Genomic DNA, 24,317 nt, shown 5'->3' with positions numbered 1-24,317 from the left:
CGAACTATGACAAAAAGTATGCAAATGCGAATTTGGAGAACTTACCGAGAGACTAATAAAATACATTTTCATCTGTGGCATTAACGATAACATGCTGAGAGAACCGTTGTTGGATTTAGAAAAAGCAATTCAAGCAGGGCTCAGTGCCGAAGAAACGAAGAGACACTCTAAAATAATGGGCATGTCAGACACAGAAAATATATTGCTAATTCGAGACATGAAGAAAAACAGAATAACAAAAAACAAGATGTCTGCCCATGCAACCTTTAAACAAGAAGACAAAAGTCCGCCAAAACACAGTACTGGATTGAAAAATGTACCTATTGCTCCAGTTTGCACCGCAAAAACAACTATACAACAAAACCTGTACAAACTAAAAAAAAAAGGGCATTATGCATGAATGTGTCGAACAAAAAAGAAAAATTATACAATGTTGGACAATCATACAATTCAGACCACAAGGAGTCAGACCAGTTTAACTTGGACGCCATATTGAAAAAATATATACATGTGCTCCAAACTGACAAGTGGAAAATAAAACTATTAATTTTAAAATTGATACAGGAGCTGAAGTGAATGTAATACCAGTAAAGATTTACAACACAATAAAACCTAGACCTAAATTAACGAAAACGACAATAAAACTAACTGCGTACAATAGTACAAAAATTCCGATAATAGGAAGCTGCATGATACAGCTACAAAACAAAGACATAAAAATAAATACCCAATTTATCGTAGCAGATAATGATGCAAATGCAGTAGTTAGTGTAAACACAGCGGAAAATCTGGGATTGATAAAAAAATATATTCGATAAATACGACTGATATAGAAGCCCTAATAGGAGGATACAAAGATTGCTTTGGTGACATCGGAAAATTACCAGTCACTCACCACATAACTATAAACCCCGTTATAAATCCCTTAAGAAATATCCCATTTGGCATGAAACCAAAATAAAAAAAGGAACTTGAGAAAATGACAAAAATGGGAATAATAATAATAAAACCCACTGAAGAACCAACAGATTGGATAAACTCTCTAGTAATAGTGAAGAAACAAAATGGAAAACTAAGATTGTGTTTTGATCCCAGAGATCTAAACAAAGCCATAAAAAAAAGGGAACACCACCAGCTCCCTATTGCCAGGAAATATTCGCGGAAATGAAAAACCCAAAACATTTCACTAAACTAGATGTGGCGAATGGATATTTGCAGATACCTGTTGATGAAGAAAGTTCCAAACTATTAACCTTCAATTCTCCATTTGGTCATTATTCCTTCACATGACTACCATATGAAATACATAGTGCCTCTGAAATTTTTCAAGCACAAGTAGTTAAGATAATAGAAGGCATAAAAAAAAGGAAGAACTCCCAGGATGATATGGTTAGAAACCCTTGAGGAACACATGAAAATAATAGACAAGGTTTTTAGCCAGCTGTGCAAAACTGGATTGAAACTAAATAAAGAAAAATGCGAGTTTGCAAGAAAAAAATTAACTTACTTTTTTTTTTTTTTTTTTTTTTTTTTTTTTACACAGGGATAAGGGTTATTGTAAGTACATTACGTTAGTGTGGAGATTAATGCTAAGAAAACTTCTACACAACGATGCACTTTGGTCATTTGATAAATCTCAAATAGAGGCTGTAGAGAAGTTGACTTAGGTCATCTTATCACTCATGAAGGAATAAAATCGGACCCTTCCAAAATAAAGGCTATCATAGACATGCCTCTTCCCGAAAATAAAAAAGACATACAACGATTTTGGGAATGACAAATTACCTCTGTAAATTCATACTGGAATATTCAGAGGTAACTACACCGCTAAGAAAACTTCTACACAACGATGCACTCTTGTCATTTGATAAACCTCAAATAGAGGCTGTAGAGAAGTTAAAACAAGTAATAACAAACTTACCTATTTTGAAATTCTATGATCCTTCTAAAGAAATAAAAATTACCACTGATGCTAGCAAACATGGTCTAGGTGCAGTTCTACAACAAAAACATAATGAAACATGGCTACCCGTTTCATATGCATCACGATCGACAACTACTGCTGAACAAAACTATTGTCCTATTGAATTGGAAACACTTAGCATAGTGTTTGCCTGTAACAAATTTCACTAATTTATCTATGGAAGAAAATTTTATATTAAGAATGATCATAAACCATTAAGGCAAATTTAAAAAAAATCAATCACCAAATGCAAAGATTTCTCATGGCACTCCAAAAATATGAATTTGAAGTATTATATATCCCAGGTCGAGAATCTGTAATTGCTGATGCATTATTGCGTGCATATAAGCACACAAGAGATACCTGATATGGAGATGGACAAATACATCCATACAATCCTAAAACAATACCCTATGAGCGACCAAAAACTTGACGTCTACCGAGAAGAGACTGCGAAAGACCCAAAGTTACAAATGCTTATAAAATATGCAACGTCAACTTGGCCAGAAAATAAAGACGTGCCACCCACAATAGCGCCGTATATGCCAGTTCGGATGAAATATCGGTTCTCAAAGGACTAGTACTAAAAGGTACACGAATAGTAGTCCCAACCTCTTTAAGAAAAGAAGCCCTACAAAAGATCCATATGGGACACTTAGGAATAGAGAAATGTATTGCACGAGCAAAGGAAATCATATATTGGTCAAACATAAATCATCAGATAAAAGAAATGATAGGCACATGCAAACATTGTTTAAATCATAGAAAGCAACAACCGTCAGAACCTCTAATGCACCATGAAATACCAGTAACACCATGGACGAAAGTAGCGATAGGCATTTTTTATTTATACAATAAAGCATATGTAGTAATAATAGACTACACAATGAGATACTTTGATATCCACAAACTTGATGACTGTAAATCATGCACAGTGATCAATAAAATAAAAAACACTTTCGCAAAATTTGGTTTTCCACAAATAGTGATCAGCAACAATGGACCTGAGTACGCATCATCAGAATTTAGACGATTTGCTTAAGATTGGGATTTCAAAAACATCACGACAAGTCCGAACTATTCACAATCCAATGGACTAGTAGAAAGAAATATACAAACTATAAAAAGGTCAATAATAAAGTCACGTGAAAGCAACCAAGACCCATATCTAACAAACCTTCCTAACATCATGCATAATAAAGCAATGAAAAGTCATGAAGTAGATAAAAAGTCTAAAGAACTACCAACACTAAGCAAAGATGACACTGTTCGTATTCGCTCCCAAGGAAAATGGAACCTGAAAGGTACAATTGTTAAAAAACTAAAAAAAACCTTGTTCGTATTTAGCAAAACCAGAACAAGGAAAATATTTAAGATGTAACAGGCGCCACCTCTTAAAAACAAATGAAAATCCAACATGCAAAGTTACATACGAACTATGAAGACATATTCAGTCAAAATGAAAAGATTCATCAGAGGAAAAAATGAAAAGATTCATCAGAGGAAAAAATGAAAAGATTCATCAGAGGAAAAAATGAAAAGATTCATCAGAGGAAAAAATGAAAAGATTCATCAGAGGAAAAAATGAAAAGATTCATCAGACGAAAAAATGAAAAGATTCATCAGAGGAAAAAATGAAAAGATTCATCAGACGAAAAAATGAAAAGATTCATCAGAGGAAAAAATGAAAAGATTCATCAGAGGAAAAAATGAAAAGATTCATCAGAGGAAAAAATGAAAAGATTCATCAGAGGAAAAAATGAAAAGATTCATCAGAGGAAAAAATGAAAAGATTCATCAGAGGAAAAAATGAAAAGATTCATCAGAGGAAAAAATGAAAAGATTCATCAGAGGAAAAAATGAAAAGATTCATCAGAGGAAAAAATGAAAAGATTCATCAGAGGAAAAAATGAAAAGATTCATCAGAGGAAAAAATGAAAAGATTCATCAGAGGAAAAAATGAAAAGATTCATCAGACGAAAAAATGAAAAGATTCCTCAGAGGAAAAAATGAAAAGATTCATCAGAGGAAAAAATGAAAAGATTCATCAGAGGAAAAAATGAAAAGATTCATCAGAGGAAAAAATGAAAAGATTCATCAGAGGAAAAAATGAAAAGATTCATCAGAGGAAAAAATGAAAAGATTCCTCAGAGGAAAAAATGAAAAGATTCATCAGAGGAAAAAATGAAAAGATTCCTCAGAGGAAAAAATGAAATGATTCATCAGAGGAAAAAATGAAAAGATTCATCAGAGGAAAAAATGAAAAGATTCATCAGAGGAAAAAATGAAAAGATTCCTCAGAGGAAAAAATGAAAAGATTCATCAGAGGAAAAAATGGAAAGATTCATCAGAGGAAAAAATGAAAAGATTCATCAGAGGAAAAAATGAAAAGATTCATCAGAGGAAAAAATGAAAAGATTCATCAGAGGAAAAAATGAAAAGATTCCTCAGAGGAAAAAATGAAAAGATTCCTCAGAGGAAAAAATGAAAAGATTCATCAGAGGAAAAAATGAAAAGATTCATCAGAGGAAAAAATGAAAAGATTCCTCAGAGGAAAAAATGAAAAGATTCCTCAGAGGAAAAAATGAAAAGATTCATCAGAGGAAAAAATGAAAAGATTCATCAGAGGAAAAAATGAAAAGATTCCTCAGAGGAAAAAATGAAAAGATTCATCAGAGGAAAAAATGAAAAGATTCATCAGAGGAAAAAATGAAAAGATTCATCAGAGGAAAAAATGAAAAGATTCCTCAGAGGAAAAAATGAAAAGATTCATCAGAGGAAAAAATGAAAAGATTCATCAGAGGAAAAAATGAAAAGATTCCTCAGAGGAAAAAATGAAAAGATTCATCAGAGGAAAAAATGAAAAGATTCATCAGAGGAAAAAATGAAAAGATTCCTCAGAGGAAAAAATGAAAAGATTCCTCAGAGGAAAAAATGAAAAGATTCCTCAGAGGAAAAAATGAAAAGATTCATCAGAGGAAAAAATGAAAAGATTCCTCAGAGGAAAAAATGAAAAGATTCATCAGAGGAAAAAATGAAAAGATTCCTCAGAGGAAAAAATGAAAAGATTCCTCAGACGAAAAAATGAAAAGATTCATTAGACGAAAAAATGAAAAGATTCATCAGACGAAAAAATGAAAAGATTCATCAGAGGAAAAAATGAAAAGATTCCTCAGAGGAAAAAATGAAAAGATTCATCAGACGAAAAAATGAAAAGATTCATCAGACGAAAAAATGAAAAGATTCATCAGAGGAAAAAATGAAAAGATTCATCAGAGGAAAAAATGAAAAGATTCCTCAGACGAAAAAATGAAAAGATTCCTCAGAGGAAAAAATGAAAAGATTCATCAGAGGAAAAAATGAAAAGATTCATCAGACGAAAAAATGAAAAGATTCATCAGAGGAAAAAATGAAAAGATTCCTCAGAGGAAAAAATGAAAAGATTCATCAGACGAAAAAATGAAAAGATTCCTCAGAGGAAAAAATGAAAAGATTCCTCAGAGGAAAAAATGAAAAGATTCCTCAGAGGAAAAAATGAAAAGATTCATCAGAGGAAAAAATGGAAAGATTCCTCAGAGGAAAAAATGAAAAGATTCATCAGAGGAAAAAATGAAAAGATTCCTCAGAGGAAAAAATGAAAAGATTCATCAGAGGAAAAAATGAAAAGATTCCTCAGACGAAAAAATGAAAAGATTCATCAGACGAAAAAATGAAAAGATTCATCAGACGAAAAAATGAAAAGATTCCTCAGAGGAAAAAATGAAAAGATTCCTCAGAGGAAAAAATGAAAAGATTCCTCAGAGGAAAAAATGAAAAGATTCATCAGAGGAGAAAATGAAAAGATTCATCAGACGAAAAAATGAAAAGATTCATCAGAGGAAAAAATGAAAAGATTCCTCAGACGAAAAAATGAAAAGATTCATCAGACGAAAAAATGAAAAGATTCATCAGACGAAAAAATGAAAAGATTCATCAGACGAAAAAATGAAAAGATTCATCAGAGGAAAAAATGAAAAGATTCCTCAGAGGAAAAAATGAAAAGATTCCTCAGAGGAAAAAATGAAAAGATTCCTCAGAGGAAAAAATGAAAAGATTCATCAGAGGAAAAAATGAAAAGATTCATCGGAGGAAAAAATGAAAAGATTCATCAGAGGAAAAAATGAAAAGATTCATCAGACGAAAAAATGAAAAGATTCATCAGAGGAAAAAATGGAAAGATTCCTCAGAGGAAAAAATGAAAAGATTCCTCAGAGGAAAAAATGAAAAGATTCCTCAGAGGAAAAAATGAAAAGATTCATCAGAGGAAAAAATGGAAAGATTCCTCAGAGGAAAAAATGAAAAGATTCATCAGAGGAAAAAATGAAAAGATTCCTCAGAGGAAAAAATGAAAAGATTCCTCAGAGGAAAAAATGAAAAGATTCCTCAGACGAAAAAATGAAAAGATTCCTCAGACGAAAAAATGAAAAGATTCATCAGACGAAAAAATGAAAAGATTCATCAGACGAAAAAATGAAAAGATTCATCAGAGGAAAAAATGAAAAGATTCATCAGAGGAAAAAATGGAAAGATTCCTCGGAGGAAAAAATGAAAAGATTCATCGGAGGAAAAAATGAAAAGATTCATCGGAGGAAAAAATGAAAAGATTCATCGGAGGAAAAAATGAAAAGATTCATCAGAGGAAAAAATGAAAAGATTCATCAGAGGAAAAAATGAAAAGATTCATCAGAGGAAAAAATGAAAAGATTCATCAGAGGAAAAAATGAAAAGATTCCTCAGAGGAAAAAATGGAAAGATTCCTCAGAGGAAAAAATGAAAAGATTCCTCAGAGGAAAAAATGAAAAGATTCATCAGAGGAAAAAATGAAAAGATTCCTCAGAGGAAAAAATGAAAAGATTCCTCAGAGGAAAAAATGAAAAGATTCATCAGAGGAAAAAATGAAAAGATTCCTCAGAGGAAAAAATGAAAAGATTCCTCAGAGGAAAAAATGAAAAGATTCCTCAGAGGAAAAAATGGAAAGATTCATCAGAGGAAAAAATGAAAAGATTCATCAGAGGAAAAAATGAAAAGATTCCTCAGAGGAAAAAATGAAAAGATTCCTCAGAGGAAAAAATGAAAAGATTCCTCAGAGGAAAAAATGAAAAGATTCCTCAGAGGAAAAAATGAAAAGATTCCTCAGAGGAAAAAATGAAAAGATTCCTCAGAGGAAAAAATGAAAAGATTCCTCAGAGGAAAAAATGAAAAGATTCCTCAGAGGAAAAAATGAAAAGATTCATCAGAAGAAAAACTAAAAAAGATTTATCAAAGGAAAAATGAAAAGATTTATCAGAGGAAAAAATGAAAAGATTCATCAGAAGAAAAACTAAAAAAGATTTATCAAAGGAAAAATGAAAAGATTTATCAGAGGAAAAAATGAAAAGATTCCTCAGAGGAAAAAATGAAAAGATTCCTCAGAGGAAAAAATGAAAAGATTCCTCAGAGGAAAAAATGAAAAGATTCATCAGAAGAAAAACTAAAAAAGATTTATCAAAGGAAAAATGAAAAGATTTATCAGAGGAAAAAATGAATCTTTTCACTTTTTTCCTCTAGTAAATCTTTGTATTTTTTTTTTTTCTAATAAAACTTATTTTTTCCTCTTATAAATCTTTCCATTTTTTCTTCTAAATCTTTTCACTGTTTTCTCTTATAAATCTTTATTTTTTTTCTCTGATAAATCTTGTGCAAATTCATTCATAACTTGAAGTGGTCTAATTTTAAATCTTCCTTATCTATTTGTCATTAGTCCAAATATTAGGGAACACAAATGGAGCACTAAATCTTTTGTTTTAGATTTTAGCTAATGGCACCTTAAGTCATTTTCTTTTTAATCTTTTGAAATCAGTACTGTATATTAGGTATAATATAATATTTAATAAAGAATTGATTCTCTAATAAAAATATTACATCAGCATGAATTAAAATATATTTAAGCATATTTTATGACTGGGTACGACTGGGTGCCTCTCCCCACTCCATAGCTAGTATTTAATATGATCAGATTCTTCTTAGCCAAGAGAAGTTCCTGGTGGTTCTCGATAGCTGCACATTAAAACAACATGGCAGTAATGCAGGTGTGCTATCGAGATCGCTCCTTGGATCATTATTATTTTGTTTTTTTTATAAACGACCTCCCTGATGCAATTGCATCCAAGATAGGTATATTTGCTCATGACATTGTACTCTATACTCAACAAATGCACACATATCTAAGACAATAGCTGAATGTTTACAAAATAACTTCGAATCTGTCATGGAATGTGGTCATAAATGGATTTACATTTCATGCTACTAAGACAGACCTCCTACTCTTTAAAATTTATAAGAAACCTTGCTATTTCTGCATTTACTGGCCTATCTTTCTGTGATGTTGCTTCGGCATATCCCGGCAGAATATGTATGCTGTATACTGATCAAATTTTAAAATATTAGGGAAAAAGAAAGCAGTAACATCAATCTACCATATGAGTAATTTTTTTTTTTTTTAAATAGAAACAGTTTTGTTTTGTTTTTTGTAAGAATGCTCTTTTTTTGTTTTGTTTTGTTTTTTTGCAAGAAAATTTTTGAAAACATGTTTTGTCTTTTTTTTTTTTTTGCTAATTTTTTTGTAAGCATTTATTTTTAAATGTATTTTTTTTGTTGTTGGTGGGGAGGGGAATTGTTTTTATTTTTTATTCCTTTTTTTCTATTAGGGTTAGGGAGTAAGTTATTTTGTAAGGAGTATTTTTGGTCGACTGAAAAGCAACTGCCAATCACAAATATAATTTGTAGTAACCTGCATCATAAGGTCTACAAAATTAAGACTGCAGTTTACTATTAGGTGTTGAAACCCTTCTGATGCTATTATGCTGTATGCTTTCCAACCATCGTATCCCACAGTGGTCCCCAGCAGAATGTACTTCTTTAATGTGAAGGGTTAAGGTTTTGGCATTACGTTTACTTCTCCTGTGGAATAGAGATTCAACTGTAAAATATCTTGCTAGAATCATGGTGAGGTCTATGAATTATTTTAATGATTTTAATTTTTTGTGTGAATAAAATTAATATTTTCTTCCAATTTATTAACTGTCGTCTGCTGAGATTTTCATTGGTTAAACACACACAGCAGGTTTTGATATTGTATGGTCAATTGATTTTTCATTGGCTGAGTGTTTTTACCATATTCTGGTAGTCAAAGCAACATTCATGGAAAAACTAGTCAATAAAGTATCAAAACTTTTCCAACCACCGATTGCCATGGCTAACAGCATCCTTCCTAAGAGTCCAATATTTATAGGTAATATGAATTGGAATCAGTACATCAAAGATACTGCTAAGTATACTGTAAAGAAGATGGGTGCATCAATTAAAAGTTCTCTTACCTGCCAATATCTCTACAAAGGCATTATCCACCCATAAATGGAGTATTGTTGCCACATATAGTCTATTCTTCTTAAACAAAGTCTAAAAAAGAGCGTCTAATCTAATACATGTTACACAGTCTACTAAGTTCCAATCCATTCTGTCAATGCAATCCTGTGATTGCTTTACAAGTACTTCAATAGAATGTGTTGTGGTTAACTTGTTGCACTCATGTGCTCTTAATGTAAACAACTTGTAGAGTTGAATGTAATAATCAAAGAAGAAAGTGCTCGCGTCTGTGTGTATTTTGCAGTTATACAACTTACCTTCGAATGGGATCTGAGAGAGAAATTAAAGATGGCAGCAATGGATTTATAAGGTGTAGTCTCATGGAATCTCACAAGATCTCATCTTCCACTGCACACATATGCAAATGGAATAGTCAGTTTTCTAATAAAATGCCTATTGGCAGAGGTGGTTGGGAGAACACATGCTGGACGTTGAGAGAGAAAATTGACAGTGATGAATTCTAGCTGAACTTTTGCTTATCGTATTTATTTTATTTTGCTGTTTACTAGCCCATTTAACTGCACAACTCTATCCCAACAATTAACAAAATCTCACAGATGCCGGAAAGCTTTCTATGCTAATAACTTCTTTTGAACAGTTTGTGTTTGGAATTTCTTTCCTACTCTATTTTACTGACTTTACAAACATGCAGAAATTTAAATGTAATGTGAACAAACATCTTGCAACACAACTTTTTGCTTAGGATGCTTTCTATTAATATGGTCCCAATTCACAGTAGCTCCTTACATCTCAATGCCATTGTCCCTTGTTTGGGGTGAATTTAAATATATATTATCAATTTGCTATATATCCTGTTGTCTTAAATATAAATTAATTTGATCTATACTTTGGTGCTTGGAATATTTGTTAAAAATGAAGATTATCTACTGAATTCAACATAATTAAGATTTTAGCATTAATTATTATCAATTTCTCAAATTGTAAAAATATGGAAAACATTATTTTTATCTCTGCTTTGCAATTTTACTAAAATTATAGCTTGTTTCATGTATTGCAACATAAAAAAGCATGAAACAAACTATGAACATTTAAGGTTTTGAATGACTTTTATCTATATCTATAAAAGGCAAAGCAGCCGCAAGCATTTTTGTATGAAAGGCTTTTTTTGCGGGGATTCTCGACAAGGTTACTTTTATAGAGAACTTTCCTTATACTTCTTAGATGATAATATCTTTGATTTGTGAATGGATGTTGTCTCTATCTTTATTTTTTGTATCGACTTTTAAAAAATTACCTCCATCCCGTTATTTCCAGTGTTTGTTTGTCTTTTTTGTATAAAACCAAAGCTGATCAAAGCAAGCAGCAGTCCAGAAAAGCAATTAGCTTTGATCAATATGGGGGGGAAACCCTTCATATTAGGGATGGATCCTTCAAAATGTAATCAGACACTTAATTGTTACTGAAACTACTGCTCTGATGCTCAGGGCACACACAATGTGTATGATCCCAAGTCTGGGTGGCAATACCTTTAACTCGTGGGTTGGCTGTTTGTCAGAGCATACACCATTAAAGTACTTGTAAAACAGGCAGAAGGATGCAACATTTCGTCGATGGGACAGAGGTTGAGGCTTAGATGACAGTTCAGGACCCACCAGGTTGGTGACTTTATTTTGAACCCTGTCCAGGAGTAAGAGACTAGTAGCAGATGCACCAACCCAAATTTGACAACAATACTCCATACATGGGCGAATGGTGGCCTTATAGAGGTACAGGATACTTTCAGGTGTAAACAGCTTTCTAGCATGGTAGAGGAAGCCTAACATCCTTGCAAGCGGCCATGGCAATGCTCTCACTCTTAGGGAGGTTTCCAGCTTTTGGACTAAAGCCCAAAAGCCAATGCAGATGGTCCAACGACCCGTGGTCAAGTCTTTTCTGTCTTCCAAGCCAATGGTTTTATGTGATTTGTAATCTCTCTAGGTGATGTTACCTTTTCTCCCTCTTTCATTTGAAAATTACCTCCTCCTCTTCTATTTCATTTTTCCTTTTTCTGAATCTCTTTTTCCCTTCTCTCTCTCTCAATCCATGTCTATCTTTATTTCTCTCCCTCCTTCTCCTCTCTCTCCCACATGAGGCCTTTCCGTCTCTTTCTTTCTCTTAACAGAGTAATTCAATTATCTGCCTTTTTGGGGTGGTCCTTTTTGCTTGATATGTGTCTATGAATCTTTCGTTATCAAAAGACAGTAAACTTTTGTTTTCAGTTTCATTATTCACATTCCAAAAATGACTATAAGATGGATCGTGTGGACATTAATTCAGACATTGTGTCATTTTCCCAAAATCTGGCTCTCTTAAGCCTCGTCTCAAACTCGCCATTATCATACCTAATCGTTAGCCCATTAGCAAGGTAATTTGGCGCTACTCATCATGGAGTTACATCTGTACTGTGGGAGGAGAACAGGAAGGAGGCACATGGACAAAAGAAAAATTGATATAAGTCGCTGTGTGTATGAAAGCACATCTATGTGCTTTTACTGCATATGCCATGCTGGTTGTACTGGTCCGAAGTCATTGCCTGATTCTGACACTGGTCATGGTGTCAAATGCATGATCTAAGTCAGTACTGTAACAAAATAATTCACCCACTAAATAAGATTACAATCCAATCAAAGGTTTATTCTTTTGGATGTTACAATAATGCTCATTTTCTCATACTTGCAAATAAGGATTCATTACTTCTGCATTTACTGACCCTCGATTTCCATGAAATTACTCGTGTATACCCGGCAGATGACAGGAATAACTGGAAATGCAATACAAGGAACACTTAGACTGATCTCAATGATAGAAACAAATAACCAATGAGTGATATCAAATGGTCTGTCGGGCTTTAGTCAATAAGAATGTAAGCTGATATATTTTTTTTATATATATAAATTGGAAAAAAATTAAATGAAATTATTCAAAAAGCCAAAAAAAAAAATAATTAAAAAATAGCGTTACTAATTTATCATTGTTGGAGAGAAAGGAAATATTTTCTGACCTGTAACAGGTTCCTCCTTCAACCACTAAACAGTAACATAAAAGAAAAACATTTTAGAAAAAAAAAAGCTTTCCTTATAACTTTTCTTCAATTTTTATTTATCTGTTTTCATACACAATAAAAAAAAAAAACTACACAAAAACTTTTTCCTTAAAAATTTTATTCCAAAACTTTTGGTTAAAACTAAAAAAACATTGAAATAAAACAACATTTATTCAACAATAGTTTGTTTTTTTCCTGTAAAAAGCAAAGAAATAAATATCCATTATAGTAGGTTCATGTATCTTTTTGTATTTACTAGCAGTTCAGGCCAGCTTTGCTCGGGCCCTATGTACTGTTCATAACTTTGTGTATATATATATATATATATATAGAGAGAGAGAGAGAGAGAGAGAGAATGAAAATAAAAAGGAACAAACCGAGTTATGTATTCATCAACGGTTCATCTTTATTTCGAGACTTCCTCTGGATTAAGAAACAAAAACATCAGTACAAAATATTTGAAAATTTTTCATGTGCAAAGTGTGACGCTGTTCTATTTCAGAAATGGAGAAAGACGTTGGAAATTCAAAAAAGGAGGGGAGCTTGCGTTGTTAAAGAGGGTTTTTTTTTAATAACGTCATATAATCGTTAATATGTAAAACATATGAACGCAGTCTTTCTGGAAAAATTTGTCTGTTAAAATTCAAATATAGGTGTGTAACAGAAAAGAAATGAGTGTGTTTTTGTTATGTAATTTATGGATTAGATTATATGTATTAATTATTACTGGGGGTGTTTCTATGGTGTGAGAAGGTTAACCTGTGTCGACAATAAAATTATGTTCTTTTAATAAAAGTTTACTTATTAATGGCGCTATATTATAGAAACCTGCACGTTGTTTGTGCTTGAATTTGTGATTAGCGCTGATTCAAGAAGTCTCTGGCACGGTTTATTTGAAATAAATTTAACTATTTTTGCTTGTTTAAAGTCAAAGGTGTGATTATACTGCAATGAATGAGAGAAACAAGCAAAAATAGTTAAATGTATTTCAAATAAACTGCGCCGAAGACTTCTTGAATCAGCACTTATCGCAAATTATGATTGCTGACTGATAAAGACAGTCCCATGTATGGAAATTGTATAAATGGGGTGATTAATGGAGATGTGCAGAATTACGAAGAAGCTTATGTAGAAAAATATGTCTTAGAATTAAAAATTAACCTTTTTTCAAAGATAAATAATTTAGTTTACATTGTTTTGATCAAAATTATAATCTATTATTTACTTAACTATTAGTTATACTCTTTACAAATAGTTTCTGAAATATTAATCTATGAAATATAGATTAATATTTCAGAAACTATTTGTAAAGAGTATAACTAATAGTTAAGTAAATAATTTATGAAAAAGAAGAAAAGACTGAAGTTGGGAAGTATTTTTATACATCACTAGCATTTCAGCCCGGCATTGCCCGGGTGTTTGGATGTGTATGTTGAGCAACAAAAAAAAAAGTTGTAGTAGGAAGGCAGGATCGAACCCGTACCGCAAAGGAGGAAAAGAATGGGTTAAACCTAACATTTATGCTGTTACGACCACCGCCAAACCGGAAGCGACATTTTTCAAAATTAAGGCTAGACAATCTAAAGGAGAGGATAACTTTAAAAAATATCGGCAAAAAAAGTGACCCCCCCCCTGTAGAAAAGTGCCTAGTTGAAGGGGAAGATATTAATGTTTTTAGCCAATTTTTCGATATTTGTCGTATGAAAGGTCGGACTTTAAAACGATACTGGTCTTGGTAAAATCCGTCACCTCTATTGAAAGTTTAAGGTAGACATGCAAACAGACATACATACATACATTTATATATTGGTAACTAAAAATTTTCGACCCAAACTGATGAAAAAGCTTGCCCTATCTCTGAATACCCTTTATGTAAAATTTCAAATATTTAGACCAGAAATTGTCTGAGTAATTTGGAAGAGACCGCAGAGGTAAATTTTTTAAAACTTTGACCTCTATTATAACCCCTTAAAATTTATTGTTTTGGACTCAAATCAAGTTATTAAGTTAGATCCATGTCCAAGGAACCTATATCTAAAATTTCAAGTGCGTACACCCAAAATTGTCGGAGGAGTTTGGTAGAGTTCTCAAAGGTCAAATCGTTGAACTTTGACCCCTTAATCACCAAATTTCTGGCCAAAAACCGATCACATCGATTTTCCCAAATCTCAATACCCTGTATATCAAATTCTGAGTCTGTAGACTAAAAATTGACAGTTATTGCGTAGGGTAATGTACACAGACACACACATTTTTATAGATATATAGATTTTCTTTATATACTTTTCTCCTTTTTAAGTTAGCATATAACATATTTCATTTTAAAATCTATTCAACAATTGCTGACTGTATTATTTTGTTTTCATTTTACAGTTTTATTTCATTGATTTTCTTTTGTGAACTTTTTAAACATTAATGGTTTCGATAAATTAACTTCAAAACCAACTTGTATCTGTCTGGATGTTTATTCATCCCTTTTTAAAATCCATCCTTATCACTTCTACCTACGTTTTCCTTGGCCTTACCCTGCCGATTGATCACATACTTTGTCTACTAACCTAAACACTCTCATCCATTCTTTCAATACCAGCAAAGTTTCCTGGTGTGCACACTTCTCTCTATACTGTCCAGATTTAATCTTCTTCGGAGGTAATCAGATCCAAGCCTCATATTACACATCCACTATATTGCATTACAAGCGTATTCCGTAAATTAGCCAAACATTGGTAACATTTCACAGTTTACACAAGCGATATCTCTTATTTATGAACCAATGTTTTGAACAATTCTGTGGATGGAAAGAGAATAAGCATTTAAATAATGTGGATTTCTTGTGTTTTTATATGTTGAATATTTTTATACTCTGAGTTAAAAATGAAAAACCACACAAAACTGATAATAGAAAGGCAAACTGCTTTTAAATGCTTACATTTAATGTTACATTTCAGTTCAAATCCTTGGGATTAAATTTGATTGAATATTAGATTTCACATTTAAACATAGATTATCAGCTTTACTGCACTTTGATTGGTATTATTTTAATTACTAGAAGTTAATACAGCAAAGTTGGTAAAAATATTTTGAAATTGATAAGTCCACATATATCATTGATTTTTCTATAGAAAATAGTTTCAGAATTATTTTTATGTATATGTAAATATTTTTGTCTTTTTATCATTGTCTTTTCTCTCCTTTCTTTTTTATTTCTTCCTTTCACACTCTCTTTTTCTTTTTGTTCTCTCCTTTTTGAATAAATATTAACAATATTCTGAAAACAAGACAACTTTACTCTTATGTAATCATTTAAAATAATTGAAACTGTTCAATGTAAGATTTTATTTTTATTTGCATTTTTTCAGTTTTTTACTTTAAGTTTTTCAGAATAAAATTTCATTTTCAAAATTGTATTATTTTTATTTTATTGCCCATTTTCTGGTAGTCTGCATAGTTGTTTCAGTAGCAACTAAATTCAAATCTGGGGTGTGCGAACAAAGATGTATGAAGCATGCTGGTATTTTTAAAGAGATATATCATTCAAATAGAAGCATTAGTGGTTTTAATTTTATTTAATAAATAACATTTTTTTTATTCTTTAAAAAAATTATGCTTACTTTCCAAATTTCAAAGAATTGTATCTGACTTATTTTTAACGGACATTTCTTTAAATGAGGTTTTTGTTCCATATTTGTCGACCCCTGATACGGGTTGCCTATGATCTATTTTTATGGATGATGTCATAAAAGATTTTTCTAATGTCTTCAACCAAGTGAATAATAAATGTTTTGGAATACTCACAATTTGTATGATACAATATAAACTCAGAAATTTACATGTCTTAATTTATAATTCATAGTTTAAAGTAAAGAGATATATAAAATCAGAGCATATGATTTTACATAAGAATACCAAATTTCATGAGAATAGTTTTTAAAAAAATATTGTAGAAATTACTGAATTTCTTAAAATGATAAGGTATTTTGGTTCATTTTGGTCCAATGGAAAACAAATTTTAGCAGTATAAAATTTTATAACTTATTAACCACTTATTTGCATAATTCAAATAATTTTGTGTATCTTTTAATGCAGTTCTTTTCTCCCAACTAACTTAAAAGAAAAAATCAACTGCTCTCATATAATTTCTACTCATATAATTTCTCTCTATATGACACATATCTTGAACTGGCTAATTTTCACTTCCATACATCATCACTTTCATAGACTTTTCAATCATTGAACTTACTTCATACTTTCCTAACTCTTTCTATTACACCAGCATCAGCTCCTTCCTGTGATCAAATGATATCACCAAGGTAAAAAACTTCTGGCTTGACATCCATATATACTTTCTCTGCATCTGAGTCCTCATATGTCTTCATTGGACACAAACTGGTTACCATTTGCCAAACTACACTTTTTGTGTACAGAAACTTTTGTTGAATACACAAAAACAAAATACAAGCTCTTCTTACCAAGATAGGTCTCTTGAATGTATCTTTGGATAAATATAGCATTAGTGCTACTTTGTTCAAGCATAAAACCAAACTGCATTTCACTTATTATTAATTGCTCAATTATTCTCTCAACCACTTTCAAGACCTGATCCACAAACTTCAAACCTCTGTAATTGCCACAATCTAGATCTTCATCTTTACTTTTGTAACAGTTCAAAATTTTACTAAAATCTTTCAGAATGATCCCTTCTTTTATGATTTGATTTAAGGTTTGTGCATGTAAGAAGGGTAATGTTAAAACATTGCCCTTCTTCATCTTTTTCACTGTGAACTTGGAGTTTCCGTTCACTGCCCATGATCGTCATGTCATGGTCTTTGTCTGAATTCAGTACTATTTAATTTTGACACTGGTTCTAGCACTAAGTGTGATCTCAGTACTGCAACATGGAGGGGGGGGGGCTTCCAAAAATAAAATTACAACTCTTGAAAAAGTTACAATGTTTTATATTATGAAGTCAAAATTGGTACTTGCTTTATTGACAAATGAAAACTTATTACTAGGTCAACCAAATCATCTTTTGACCAACCAAAAAAATTCCCCACTTATCAGGATAGCTCAAATCCCAATCTTTTTTTATTCTCTTATTTAAACTAAACTAACAAATGATGTCTGTATAAATAGTATAGACATTGTTTGTTGAGTTTGTCGTTTCATTAACTGTTAATCTCTGGATCTAAAATACTTTCTGTACAGAATATCCATGAACTTGTGTCACTTTCTCAGCCTTTTTACTGAGTGACCCAAATTTTTTTCTCACTATATAAGCCCAACCACATGCATCACTGATGATTTATCTCATGCTATTTCTTTTTCAATTATTATGCATGGACCAGATACTGCTTCTGCAACTTCGAGATTTTCTTAAATCATGAACATTCAGCATTTAAGTATATTTCATAGTATTTTTCTTGTCCCATTTACTAGCACCCCATTCCATCTCTTTAACTCTTCTGAATACTTAATTCTTCTAGATATCCTGTTACTTACAATGGTGTATCTTCCTCTACACTTGGTCACTATTGTTCCTTGATTCAACTTCCACATCTCCATGAGGATAAACTACCACATAAAATTTCTTTAACTTAATGTCACAAATGACCTAGTAACAAGTTTTCATTTGTTGATGAATCATTTTGACTTCAAAAAATAAAACATTGTTACTTTTTCCTGAGCTGTGTCTCAATTTCTTCACTAAGTATTACTTTCATGTCACTTCAGAGCTTTCTGTTCTTAATAAGTTATATTTGTTATCTTGGATATTATCATCTTGGGTCATCGTTATTCCACATTTATGCATAGCATATTTTAAGAAATGGGAAAGCCATTTTGTTACATTATGTATTTTCATTATATGTTTACAAATTGTAAAAGTTTTATTTATAAATAGAATAAAATGAGTTCTTGTACATACTTATTGTTTTCTTTTTCATGTAATTAAGGGTTTATTTGTTTTATTTTATTGTTGTTAGCTCTCTTCATTGGAATTATTGCATACTTGATGAAGGTCATGTAATTAAAAATGGGAAAACAAAGGTAAGATGTTTTTACAAAGATAAGATGTTCTATTTTAAAATAGCAAAGTTGTACTGTTAATTTGTTTCTGTTCATTTCTTATAATGCATTATCACAGTGGGAGCCTTGAACTTGGTCAAATGAAAAAGAAGTTCATATTTAAATATAGCTGTTATATTTATACTGATTACAAAGTTATGAATACTTAAAATATATATATTACATATCAAACAGAATTAAAAAGAGGTATTTTAAAGAATTTGAGAATGAATTAACATTTGTATTTATGCCAATATAATTGAAAATATTTAATTTTACAGATTTTGTCTTAATTGCATTTTTCTCTATGACATTGTCTTTGTAGCTCTCTAAAGCTGTGAAACAAGTGTGTTGTAACCACAGGTTGATTCTCTCAGGGACACCCATCCAGAATAATGTCTTAGATTTATGGTCACTCTTTGATTTTCTAATGCCAGGTTTTCTTGGCACAGAGAAAGAGTTTCAGGTCCGTTATGGAAAACCAATTTTGCAAAGCAGAGATGCCAAAAGTACATCAAAGGAGCAAGAAGCTGGTATTTATTTTGTTTTTTATAAAAGGTTTTATAAAATATGTACAGGGTGGGGTATAAATACTGTTACAAAATAAAACATAGATTTACCCAACAAAATATTTTATTACAAAACCCAATTACAGAAAATAAGGAACAATATGGCAAAAGTATGGTGATAGTTATCAAAGAAGCAAGCACCCACGTGTTTGTCCAACAATAACGAACTTACCTTCAGATAGGATCTGAAATAGAGACGTCATGAAGATTGATTGAGCTTTTATAGCAAACCCGAGTCACATGTTTACAGATCATGTGATGGGGATAAAAACGGTGTGAGAAGTTGAAGAGGAGGAGAAGGAATTAAATGAAATCAACAAGCATTTTGTTTAACTACTACCAGGAAGCAACTATTGCAAGAACGAATTTATTTTTTTGCAAAGGAAAAATCGACAACTGAAGTTATTTTAACAAGCTATTTGGCCATTTTTTAGTTGTTTCCGGCTGACTGTAGCTAACAGCACCATTTTCTTTTCCTGTGAAGTTTTTTCAGTCACTTTATTTTTCTTCACTTTATTTACTGTAAAAAGACAATGACTGAATCAAAGTTTTATTTGAAGCTGATACCCGAATTTGATGGGTCCAGTTTGTTGTTGACTGGGTTGAAAAGGACGACTTGACGTGCAACCTCTGTGAAGTAAAAAGGATACACACGGGGATTCCCTTAAGTGCTACTGAGAAGACTGATTTGACGGCAATTAAAAATGCACTGTAGAAGGCATTTGCCATGGATCCATATACAGCTTATGAGAAATTAACTTTGAGAAGACTGATGCCAGGAGAAATTGTGGATGTTTTTTTTTTTTTGCAGAGCTGAAAAAACTTACAAGCCTGTTTGGTGGTGGTGTATCGGAATGGACATTATGTGTTTGTGGCCGACCTTCCAACCCGTGTAAAGCAACTGTTGAGAGCCTCCATCAGCATTTCAGCAACGCCCATGGAACAGTTGCTGGAATGTTCTTGAGCCATCATCAGAGATGATGAGGACCTTGGGGAACCAGTTGTGATGGCAGCGCAGACAGCCTAGAATAGTAAAGGGGAGACTCTTAGTCTGAGCCCCGCTGTGGCACAATGACGTAGCCCCTTTTGAGGAAGCTGGGGGTTTCTACATTAATAACCCTTATATCTAGCTTCTAACTTGGCCTGCACTTATGTAGAGGCAAACACACACACATTTCAGTGCGGACACATTTTTTTTAAAGGTTAAAACTGTCGGCACACGAAGATTGGCAGGTGTTTATGATTCCAGTGCACAATGAAAGTTAAACTAGGTTGACATTATAATTTGAAAAAACAAGACATTACGTAAAACGCATATTTCCCTCTCTCTTTCACTCCCTTTCAATGAAGAAAGAGAGAATTGAAAGATGATTGTATTGTATAAACAGTTGAAGCTTGCACCCCATACGTGGAGGATATAGTAGTTTGGTGTGCACGCAATGGGTTGACTAAATATGTTTCGTACTTGTTAACTGTTAACTAAATTATATATATTTTTTGTAAAAATGCATTTCTTCGCTATTTTTGTACAAGTGTTCGATTTCAGCCTGCGGTTCCTCCCATTAATGCGACGATGGAAAGCTGCTAGTTATGACGCAATGAACGCACAAGAAGCGATCCATGCCAGACAGTTGTAGCCAACGACATGTCAACCCGTTTTTGTTGATGTTTCCAACATGTGCCTATCGTTTGGATATCGTGTTTAACACCCGGGGAGCTGGTTGCATTCCTAGAACATTTCTCAACAAAGTAATCCTCTCCGGGGAAACGATAGTGTCATACCGCGACCAATGAGAGATGTTTCTGCTGTGGCTGGCGGGGTCATTTTGCAAAATGTTGCACTGACAGGGGGCAAGGACATGCACACTGTTTCCAATGCAGTGGTATTGGAAACCTAGCCCAAAACTGTACAGGAAACACGTTAGAGGACAGGACGTCAGCGCCACACTGCTCCATGGACAAAATGTAAATGAGGTGCAACCAACAATGACTGCATACTGTCATGGGAAAATCGAGCATAATGCATAAGTGATCAATCCACCCCCCTCTCTCTCTTTTTAAATTCAGTTTGAATATCTATCATCCAGATACCCCCCACACCACCCTATTGCTATCAAGACATGCGACAGCCAAGTATCCACGCGTCTACCTATAAAAGGAAGCGAGATAGACACCCCACCCCCATCCTCTCACCAAGTCATTCGTCAAAAAAACACGTGTGAAGGTCACAACGAGAATCCATCCAGACACCCCACCTCAACCTCAAACGCAGCGTGCGGGCAAAAGAAGAAAAAAAGAAAAACCATTTTTGGCGAGAGTGGCATGGAAAACGAAAAGGCATTTTCTTCAAAAAGAGATGTAGCTGATCATATCGTCGAACGAATGTCGATAATAACAAGGCCTATAGCCATTAGTCGCGTGCTCTCATGTAATGAATGAATGCGTGAATGTAGGATTGACATTAAATTCTTTAAGATACACTAAAATGACCGAAAAATGGGCTGAAATGACTTAAATAAATAAAAAGTAAATGACTTAGAATGACTTTAATGAACTTAAGGATGAATTGAATGACTTTAAGAACGACTTGAATGCTTAAAAAATAACTGGAATCCTTCAAAAACAACTTGAATGATCTGGAGAATCACTTGAATGGCTTTGAGACTGACTGGCTGTAAAGTGGGTGATCATTTTACTTTAAATTAATACAGAAACGTGATCCCCCACTTTATATCACAAAGTTACAAACATAAGTACAGCATGTAGTAAGAACAGATACTATACTTTGAGATATTAAATCTTTTATTCAGGCAAAAAATGAACATGAACAAAAAACTTAGGCACAAGGCCAACTCAAAAGGGGGCAGATGGGGGTCGTTGGTCATCCTTGTCACTCTAGAACTAAACAAAAGTTTTTCTTAGCTAGAATCTTCTTTCACCATAATACCGCATACGCCCTTTCATACTTGGGGACGTCCTACTTAGCACCCAATTGTTTAAAACATTTTTTTATTTACGTGTAAAAACAAAAAAGATAACAATGATGATACAATAATTCATTTGTGTCGAGGGCAGGGAAAGAAAAATACAAACCCCATCTAATTGATAGACCGCCTGTTCCACGGTTGATCTTCTTGAAGGTGGTGGCTCAGGAAGGCCAGCCTCTCGGCATCTCGATGACACTTCAAGTCCGGCATTCCTAAACCTCCCTCACACAGACGTTGAATGCAGACCTATCTGCTCACCCAAAGGAGCGAGGACAAGAGTTTGACAAGAGCTTTTAGGTGTTGTGCAGGCAAAGGAAGTACCGTCAGTCGGTAAAGGATGAGAGGGAAGACGTATATGGCGCACGCCTAGGCTCTACCCTTTAAGGAAAGTTTCCTAGGAAGCCACGCGTTGACTGCAGCCTCCACATTTGACCGTACCTCCAACCAATACTTATCAAGCTGGAGACCCGGTCTGAACCACACGCCGAGGATCCGAACTTGGCCATCCGTCCAGCTGAAGGGTACCGGGAGGTTTGTGTTGCTACTCCAGGCGCCCAACCACAGTCTGACTGACTTACTGCGAATTATCTTGGCTCCCATGATTCTTTCGTACTGTGTAAGCGCCTCCGACATGATCTCGATGTCTCTGAAGCTCGACACGAACACCGTGACATCATCAGCGAACGCGGATATCTTGGCAGAGCCATTCTGTGCAGGGCCGAATTTGCCTCCCCACGTCTCAGCTTGTGAAGCAGAGGCTCTAAGGCCAGGACGTAAAGCAGTGGTGACAAACCGACCGAGAGATAATAAAGGGTTTTGAATGCTTTCCATTGACTTGCACGACAACTGTGGGCTGTCGATACATCACGAAGATCCACTTGCAGAAGTCCGGTTTAAAATCGGCGGCCTCTAAGACAGCTGCCAGAAAACGATGGTCAACCCTATCAAATGCTTTGGACTGATTCAAGTTGATCAGCGCAGCTTCCGTGTCATCATCTATTCCCTCCTCTAGGATCATGCGGATCAGGTGTAAGTTGTTCTGAATCGATCTCCCTTTCATAGCGTAGTTCTGTTCCGGTTCAACCAACTCGTCGATAACAATCTGCAGCCGATTTGACAGGATCTTGGCCAAAATCTTCAACTCTGTGTTTAGCAGAGTTATGGGCCTGTAGTCGTCTAACTCTTCCCCTCCATGCCTATCACCTTTCTTCAGCAATGTGATCACTCCCTTGGTGACTTGCCCTGGGATGGATCCCTAAGAAAACCAATGGTTGAACACATCCGTCAGAAGAGGCAGAAACATGGGCGACAGCCTCCAGTACAGTTTGTATGGCAGACCATTGAGTCCCGGCGATCTATCACAGCTGACCTGCTTCAGCGCAGTAAAGACCTCCCGCTCCGTCACCCGGCCCTCGCAACTAGCCACTCTAGCCGCCTTGAGACAGGGAGAGTCAGCCAAATAGTCGCTAAACTCAAGGACCGGAAGATCGGGCTGCTGTGTAAAATGCTCCTCAAAATGTTCTTGAAACCCCTCGCAGATCTCCCGGGTCGATTCCAGGGTGCGTCCATCCGGATGTCTGACTTTCGCAATGTATATGTCCGAGCCATGCCTAGAAATCTCACGGCGCACATCTGCATCAGAATTGACTGTTCGTTGCCTATCTTTCTAAGCCTAGCTCTAACTACTTGGCCTTCATAACGCTCGTTAGTCTCGCGTAGAAGGTCCTGCTTCGCTAGTTCCTGACTAACCCTATCACCCTCCCCCATAGCACGGGCTAGTTTCTGCTCTAGCTGCTTCTTCGTCTTGGCCTTATCTAGTGCAAAGTGCTGAGTATACTTGACGGAAAAGCTTCTGATCTTGGCTTTGAGATCCAACCACCACTTACTCCCGGTGACCGCCCCCACTAGTCCCTTTTTAATCAATTCTCTTAGCTGATCTCGGAAGTCTTGTATCTCCAGAAGGGAGGTGTTTAACTTCCAGTACCCCGCTAACTTAGGCCTATCTTCTAGCTTCGGCCGGACCATAACTAGTTTATGGTCCATCTGGCCTAGCCAAGTGAACGTGAGACAGGATAGAAAGTCTACTTCGCCTCTCCTAACTAACATCTGTCCAAATAGGTATTTGGATAGGAGGAAACACTATTGGTCCACGTCCACATCTCCCGCCCTGAATGCTCGACCCGAAACTTGTCGACCAGACCGCATCTAGCCATCAAATCAGCCAGGCTGGACTCGCACCTCTCCGACCC

The 24,317-nt window shown here is 34.2% G+C and overlaps 1 protein-coding gene across 1 annotated transcript in view; it reads left to right on the top strand.

Moving 5' to 3' along the window:
- Nucleotides 1-24,317, top strand: part of LOC145247883 (TATA-binding protein-associated factor 172-like) — a 303,920-nt gene that overhangs the window by 194,012 nt on the left and 85,591 nt on the right. The window contains exons 22-23 of the mRNA XM_080109494.1: nt 18,431-18,494; nt 18,838-19,045. Coding sequence (XP_079965620.1) covers nt 18,431-18,494; nt 18,838-19,045 — 272 coding nt within the window. The remainder of the gene's footprint in view (nt 1-18,430; nt 18,495-18,837; nt 19,046-24,317) is intronic.

Source organism: Euprymna scolopes, chromosome 26, assembly GCF_053919585.1.
Source record: "Euprymna scolopes isolate OS-2025 chromosome 26, ASM5391958v1, whole genome shotgun sequence".
Lineage (NCBI taxonomy): Eukaryota > Metazoa > Mollusca > Cephalopoda > Sepiida > Sepiolidae > Euprymna > Euprymna scolopes.
Note: the sequence above shows the minus strand (reverse complement) of the source record. Positions and strands in the feature narration are given on the sequence as shown.